At 37.2% G+C, this 8,105-nt stretch overlaps 2 protein-coding genes across 2 annotated transcripts; both read right to left on the bottom strand.

The window, feature by feature from the left end:
- Positions 1-590: 590 nt before the first annotated feature.
- On the bottom strand, positions 591-2,953 carry LOC120122327. The gene is made up of 8 exons (XM_039141470.1): positions 2,926-2,953; positions 2,586-2,695; positions 2,149-2,286; positions 1,830-1,991; positions 1,174-1,269; positions 996-1,090; positions 707-911; positions 591-617 (listed from the first exon to the last, which is right to left on the bottom strand). The coding sequence occupies exons 1-6, from the start codon at positions 2,951-2,953 to the stop codon at positions 1,061-1,063; spliced, it is 564 nt and encodes a 187-aa protein (XP_038997401.1). The 3' UTR covers positions 591-617; positions 707-911; positions 996-1,060.
- Positions 2,954-2,987: 34 nt separating this feature from the next.
- Positions 2,988-4,166, bottom strand: LOC120122297. Its single transcript, XM_039141449.1, has 5 exons — positions 4,082-4,166; positions 3,606-3,755; positions 3,391-3,524; positions 3,128-3,228; positions 2,988-3,045 (listed from the first exon to the last, which is right to left on the bottom strand). The coding sequence occupies exons 1-5, from the start codon at positions 4,115-4,117 to the stop codon at positions 3,038-3,040; spliced, it is 429 nt and encodes a 142-aa protein (XP_038997380.1). The 5' UTR covers positions 4,118-4,166; the 3' UTR covers positions 2,988-3,037.
- Between the last annotated feature and the right edge of the window lie 3,939 nt (positions 4,167-8,105).

The raw sequence follows: 8,105 nt of genomic DNA, 5'->3' as shown, positions 1-8,105 counted from the left end.
TTAGTTCAATTTTTCCAGCCCGACCAAATAATCAAGAAAAATAAGTGTACCATCCATATGCACATTTTGATTGAACAAACCCTTAACCATGCAGGACAATGTAGGTAGCAAGTGATGACAAAAAGCACCCGCACTTTTCTAGAATTAAAAAAATATTAGTAGTATTAATTTATAGACACTATTAAAACCTTTCTTATCAACTGAGATTCAAAAGTTCAGGGGGTTCTTGGTTTTTAACATTTGCATCATATCCACGTTCAACTTGGATACATTAGAACCAATAATTAAAAATGCAGATTATTGATTATTGGGCTGAACAAATGTACAAAAGGGATTAGGCCACAAGAATCAATTGAATTACTGAAATGCTTCATTATTGCTAACTGCTAACAATGTGGTCTATGCAAAAATGTAGACTATGAAGCTCTGCACGCTTTTTCGCTGCTCTCCTAAAAGGCTTCCGGTTTTGCCAACTCAAACCATCTAGTTGAACAAATATACCACTTTTCTTTCTAACTGCCGATGTTCTCTGTGACTCAGGTTTCTTCGGTCCCATTCCCGGTTTTTTATGTCGCGGAGACGGGGTTTTCGGCTCCACAAATTTGGAGTCCATGTATCTGCCAAAGCATTAAAACAAGAACAATTATTTTAAGAAAGAACTTGAAGGCTTATGCCCCGATAGAAAACAGTGTTCCATTGACATTACCTCTCATGATCCAATGAGGAGTCCAAAGAAGACACCAGGTGTTTACTCCCAGGCATACAAGCCGCACAGATATAAACCTTTGGTGTGAAGGTTAATTTAACGCATCTCACATGGTACCACTCCTCACACTGACTGCAACAATCATGGTTTTCTTTTCATACGGCTTTCGGCAAATGCAATGAAGCATACTTCGGACTCTTAATACCTGAATTAACCAACTTTTGTTATCTTTTGTTTTTAAAAAAAAAAAGTCACAAACATACTTGGTTGTAAAGATGCAATTCGATACCTCAAGTTCGTTCCTCAAGCAAACTGGCAAACTTTCCCCCTCTGTGATAAGTTCATAAACTCCATCTAACCGAGTGCCCCAGAATCAGCTGCAACCTGTTAAAGGAAAAGATGAGTTAAGTGAAGGGTCATGACAAAGTTACTCGGAAGTCGCGTACACATGCAAAAAGGATCCTGACCTTGTCGGCACGACCAGCCCACTGCAATCCAATGTCCTTCAATTCTGAAAGCTTCAATCTGAAGTAATCTTCAGGTAAAATGTTCATTGCATTTCCCTATCAGAAAACTATCTTTAGATGCACAACATGCAAATGAAAATGCATTCATGATACAAAGACGTACACATCCAGAAAAGCCGATAACCATAGTTCTGTTGAAAGGAAAAATGGATGTAACAAAACAAAGTCCTGTGATATTTCTCCAAACATTATCAGTTCTTTCACTTTTGACAGTTTGTACAGGTATCAGGCTAGATAATTTGTTCATTGGTTCTAAAAGGCTAACTGACCAAATAGCGATATCTAATGAAATGTGTGAATTTGCAATGGTTAATCAACAAGGATCTTGATAAGAAGAAAATGCAGGTTGACATCTTCATGAGCGTTAAAAGAATCAGCAGTGAGCAGATAAGGAGATCTAACAACTCATATTAGATACCACCTGGAACTTTATAACTATGGATTGTTGATGTGTTCATTTCATATCTCAACACAAGTAAATAATTAGAGGTGGAAATTATGTCAATCACCGAGGACCAGAGCTTTTAATCAAAAGTATCCGACTGCAATGGGCTTGAAAAATTCATATAAGTAACTCTATATCCAGTAGCATATACCTCTTTCAGGTGCCAGTCAATCTGTTGGATTGAAGGCTTCTCTAAACCCTTCTCTAAAGCATCTAACAATCTAGCAACTCGGAATCTCCATGAGCATCTTGCCAATGCCCGCTCAAGATCACAATAACTTTGATGATCATACACACCTGACACTCCAATGGCCTGTACCAAGAAATCAAATTAACTTGGATAGCTACTGCATTTTGGCAGAGCGACAACACCATTGCCAGCAAACATCATTTCATGTCCAAAAAATAGTCTTAATAGCAAAAATATATGAATGATAAAAGGGTGAGGAAAAGTGGAAGAAAAAGGGTACCTTCAAAGCAGTTGTAAGTTTCTTACTGACATAATAAGTGAGCTGATCTTTATCATAGCAAGAAATTTCAAAGTCCACTATCTCTGTCAAACACTTTCTGCAAGCATACGCTTGGTCCACAATTTGTTGTAATATACTCTTTCGTCAATCCTGCAACATTACCCAAGGAAACCAATTTTTTGTTCAGAAATTACAGAAATCTATCAAAATGGTTGATAAAAGCAAGTAAAAAATTGTTTATATATTTTTATTGCAGAAATATCAACATTCATGTTCTGCAAAAAGTATAGAAGGATAAGGGCGGTCAGTTTACGCTAAACATTCAACATAAATAGCAACTGACAAATGATAATCAGTTTCAGGTGAAAGTGACACAAGAAGATATTCGTTACATGCCAACTCTATTTTTCAGAACTCTAAAAATAGGAACACAATACCTCAATTGAACATGGAACAAGGGTTCTAGCAACTGACAAATGACAATCAGTTTCAGGTGAAAGTGACACAAGAAGATATTCGTTACATGCCAACTCTATTTTCCAGAACTCTAAAAATAGGAACACAATACCTCAATTGAACATGGAACAAGGGTTCCTAGCAACTCCTTTGTTTAATTTATATTTTAAAGCATTTAAATTATCACTTCAATTTTTTTTTAACCGACGGACATGAAACCCAATTACATAATTTATCATTGTGATTTTTTTTTTTTTGCAGAGATGAAAAGGCAATAGTGTATTAAAATTTAAAACATATTGAAAATTAAACACAGAATACCAGACAGGCAGACACCACAAAATAGCATTTAAATTCACTTGTATACCTTACACAAAGGTTTTCATCCACAGATACAAGATTAGAGAGAAGCTCCAAGTCTGAATACTTTCCATTAAGTCCCTGTGAAAAGTGAGAAGTAGTTAATAGACATACAAGGTTCTACTAAAAGATCATTCAAAAGTAAATGCATACCAGGAAGCACCTCTGTTGGGAGGTATTAATCCACCAGCAAGAAGCTTACAATATGAGCATGTATATACTTCTTCTGGATTATTTCTATATCCCAGACACAGCAAATGGTAGCTGCTCATAAAGAAGACACCAATAGGATGAGAACAGAGATATCAATTACAAAGCATGCAAAAGAAGGAGAGAACTTGAATCATACTTATATAAAACTCGAAACTTGAAAAAAATTAGAAACAAAAGAACTGGAAAACTCATAACACCAAACAATGACCTTACCAGTCCTTGCATGCTGAACATGTTACAAAATCCCAATCCTCAGAACCATTTATACAGCACATGTAGAGACATACTCCTTCACAGCTCTTAGACTTTTCGTATACGTACAACGATCTATCTAGGGATTCTTTGATCTGGAGAAAACCAGAAAAGATTCTTAAAGGTTCCTAATAAGAAATCAAAGTTTGGAATACAGAAAGGATTATAGACTAAACCTTCTGCAAGGCACAGAGCGTTGAGCTCTCATCTCCAACAAAGTTTCTTATAGCATCCCTGCAGCATTGCTTCCACTTCTCAATCTTTGCGACTTCAGACAAGACCATATCTACTTCTTCACACGTAAAGAATGATGCTTTTCCATACTCCTGTGTGTGAAGTTCATAAGAAATCAAATCAACTTCAAGCTTAAAAAATATAAATCACATACCAACACAAAAACACTCTTGAGTTCGCAAATACATAAAAAGTGAAGCAATGTTTTACTAAAAGGATTAGGAAACAACAAATAAGAGAACAACCAAATTCATTGTAAAATGTAATTCTTTTCATGATCATAACATGAATACATTACTAGATAGGCATTCTATTTAATTTCTTGGGAAAAAGAAGACGGTAACTAATCCCAAGTTACAACACAGAGCAAAAAAAAAAATCCTGCCTCAACTTTACTCATTAGACACCCATCGCATACCTCAAGCTGCATAAATTGAGACCAGGACCGCTCCATTAACTCTAAACTAAAAAACCGATTCACTTGCTCCTGCCATAGCCTACATTTACAGTTAAACACAAAATCAACAATCAACATAATATCATCTCTGGTATCAAGATGAAAGTCATACAAAACACAGTAATAAGTATCATGCACATACACATGCATGTAACCAGATTGTCACAATTCACACCACCTTGGCGCCTTCAAACCAAAAGTTGTGGCAAAAACAAGAATACTGATACCTCAATGAAACAGTTATTTTTGTCTCATTTGGTGTATTAAAACCCAAGTCACCTAGACTTGGGACACGGGTGTCAGCAAAATAAGGATCCAATAATCAAGTCTAGAATTCCAGACACAGGGACATTGTCCGAGTTTGGACAATGGTATTTGGGCATATGAATATACATTATTTTAATATAGATAATACTTTGATAATTATTTTATTATTACATATATTATTTTAGTATATTTATGCTTTAATATATTTGGCATATGAATATTATTATTTTAATACTCTTTTTCCCCCATCAGACCTTTTTTTCTCCATTGTGCTTCTGTTTTCTTTTTCTTTTCCTAACCCTCAATTTCACCCACCGTCAGTGCAGTTTCTCCAGATCTGACCCATATCCATGTCAGATCATGTCAACACCAGAACGGCACCCAAACAGCAGAGTCCGGGAGGTAACATAGATTAAAATTAGCTGAGCTTAACCTTTTGTGTCGTAGTAGTACTTTATTAGTGTTTCCTTTATATTACATTCATATTTATTTTATAATTAAAAATTAATTAATTTATTTTATACGTTAAAATCAGTTAGAAATCTTTTCCGCAAGAAAACAGAAATCAGAAAAATGGCATCAAAATGGGCAAAACCACCTTAAAGAGCTGGTGCTGCAGCACAAAATTACAGCAAGCTCAGTGCTGCAGCCTGGGCCAATTAAACTACCTTGCAACAAATTACACTTGTTTTTAGGGCTTCTAGGGCACAAAATAAGCCTATTAAGTACAATAAACCTAAGTTTATGAAGAGAATCCATCACAAAAACTAAAAAGACCTAAGGAGAATTCAGAGAAACATTAAGACTCAAGCACAACTTAGTTTTCTTTTTCTCTTTACTCCTTTTATTTTTTTAGTATCTCTTTATCAAATGATAGTTGACTTGTTTATTCAATCTTGTGCTTATTGCTTCTAGTTGTTTGGCTACAATTAATAAAATTTTCTAAACATTATGAACTTGAAAAATGGAATTATATGTTTAGACTTGATTGAATATCATATGTATCATCGTCATTTATTATGATGTATTGAGCTGCATAAAATTCTTCCTACAATAGAGATGGAAGAGGAGAGAGAGAAAACGTAGAGAGAGAGAATTTGAAAGGAAAGTCAGTTCCGGTTGAGTGTGGTCGGCGTTTATCGATAATCTAAGTAAAAGGGTCCCATCGTACGCTTAGGGATTATTCTTAGTTCATGGTCCTGTTACGAGAGTCTTTATTCCCAGCCAAACTAGAAATCCAAAATACAAGTTCTCTACTTTTGCCTTGTTCATTTAAGAGGGAGGAGGATCTGAAGAGGGCTGTTGAGGAGTTAAACGGGATTGTGATTGATGGAAGGAAGATCTCAGTTAGTCCTGCCAGATTTAAGGATGAACGTTCAAGGTCAAGGGTGTGCTCTTCTTCAAACAATGATGCTGGTCAGATTAATGCGAATCTTCAAAATCAGAGATAGAGAATATTAATAGAAGTAGGAGGGATGATAGATCTTATAGGGATGCTCTGTTGTCTAATGGGAATAGAAGGGGGAACAATGATCTAATGTCTGAGGATATCCAGAGGAGGAATGTCAAGGGAAATATATTTGAGATGCATATCCCAACAGACAGCGCCAACTGGGTGAAGAGGTCGTTAACAGGGATTATCAAATACTCTTTCAAGTGGAGTTCATTCGGACGGCATTATTAAAAGAAGGCCATGATGTTCAAATTGCGAGATGGGCTATGTCTGGAATTCTTGTGTGATAGTTCTTAAATCTCATGAGGAGATGTGGAGTTATGGAGTAGAAGGAAGAAGTTTTAAAACAGTGGTTCGAGCGAGTGGAACCTTTACTGAATGAAGCCGGGGTACCAATGGCCTTCTGCATGGCGGAATTAAGGTGTTCCTTTGTTATGCTGGAATGACCCTTCTTCGAGAAGTTGGCTGGTAGAGGGGCAGTGTGGTAGATATCCATGATAATACAAGGAAAAGAGAAGATCTCAATGGCAAGAATCTTATTGAAGGTGGAAAGTCCTTTTGATGTTCCAGAGGTTATACTCTTGGATCGTATGGAGATCATACAAAGTAAGTATCAAGATTGGATCAGCTAGTGAATATTCTAGTTCGTTTTTCAGTAATTTCCGGTGGAGGATTCCGGTGAGATATTTTTTGAAGAGAGGATGTCTGAGAAGGATGAAGACAGATTGTTGTCAGTTCATGGGGAAGGTGAGACTTGCGCAGAAGGGGAAAACGTTTGTCGGACATTGGATTGACCAGGGAGTGTTTCGTGTTTCTGGAGGAGCTAGTGAGGTACAGACAGCTAGCAAGACTTCCTTAGATGGAAAGATAGTAAATGTGGTCTGTCAGAAGTCAGACTGTTGGAAAGTTTAAAGTTGGTGAGTATGCAGGTTTGGGGATTAGAAGTCAAAATTATTCGGCTGATGGATCTCAGGCCCATTCTGAAGATTCTGGCAGTCTGGGTCAAATACTTTTCGGGTTTTATTTCTGGGCCAGCATATACAATTAATAAGTTTGGGGAATTGGTTGAAAACATCATTTATCAGGAAAAAGCAGGGAGTGTCCAAGGTATTGGAATCGAGTCCAATTGTAGAGAAGCCATTTAGTGTAGAGATAGACCCCGAAGAAGAAAATTTAAGACCATTGGAACAGGTTTCAAATAACAACTCAAGGGGGAGGCAGTTACTTCGCTCTAGAAGGGAGTTTACAACAGAGAGTAATGTGCTGGAAACTAGAAGTCTGAGCAATTGTAAAGGGTTTACAACAGGTCGAGGGAAAGAAGATACTGGTATGGGGATTTGTTGAACATCTCGTCTGAAACAGGGGGTGCCGTAGTTAAGCAGAGGGAGCTAGATGTTGATTCAGTACTAATATTCAGTTCTGTTTATCAGCAGAGAACATTGCTGAGGGGAGTCTTGATCCTTATCTTGACAATGGATATGGGGGTGGGAGTGTAGGAAGGGGAGATTGAAGGTTACTTTTCAGAGGTGATTGCTTAAAGTCCAAATCTGGTTTGCTGATTAGAAGGAAGAGAAGAACTAAAAGGATCCTGTATCGTGAAGCCCTAGACAAGGTGAGCATTGATACAGCATCCTCCTGGCTTTTCGATTGTTGAAAGAAGCGGTGGAAACTTGGGAGGTTAGCAAGCTTTTGGGGGTGTCTTTAAGGAAGGGAAAGAAGCCTTTTTGGATAAAATCATAGCTTTAGAGAAGGCGTAAATGGGGTTAATAATGGATTGGTTGATTGAGGAGTGTGTCGCACTATTTCCTTTTTGATGATGACAAGCTAGTAATATGTTCATGGAAGTTAGGGTTTGGGGAAAAACGAGGAAAAAGAGGGCTGTTCAGAATTTAGTCTCCAACTTAATCCTACTTTCTTTGGCTGCAAGAAACTAAGACTGAGAAATTTAGGAAGTCTTTTTTAGGAGAAGTGGAATTAATAAACTAAAGGAATTTGGAATCTCCTTCAGTTGGATCAGCGGGGGGCCTGTTGTGTTGTTGGGATGACAATGTTTTTGAGCTGGAGAATCAGTTTGTTAGCAGGAGATTCATAGCTACTTTCGGTAAACTTCGGAGTATTGATTCGGGGTGGTTTCATCAATGTCTACGGTCCAGCAGTGGAGGAGGAGAAATCTGGTTTTTTTGAAGAATTGAGCAGTTTTCTAGTGGACAGACTTATCCCATTTGTGTGGGAGGGATTCAATGTATATTTACAAGAAGATGAGAA

This window comes from Hibiscus syriacus, unplaced genomic scaffold (genome assembly GCF_006381635.1).
Source record: "Hibiscus syriacus cultivar Baekdansim isolate YM2019G1 unplaced genomic scaffold, ASM638163v2 tig00110386_pilon, whole genome shotgun sequence".
NCBI lineage: Eukaryota > Viridiplantae > Streptophyta > Magnoliopsida > Malvales > Malvaceae > Hibiscus > Hibiscus syriacus.
This window is presented reverse-complemented; position numbering and strand designations above follow the sequence as displayed.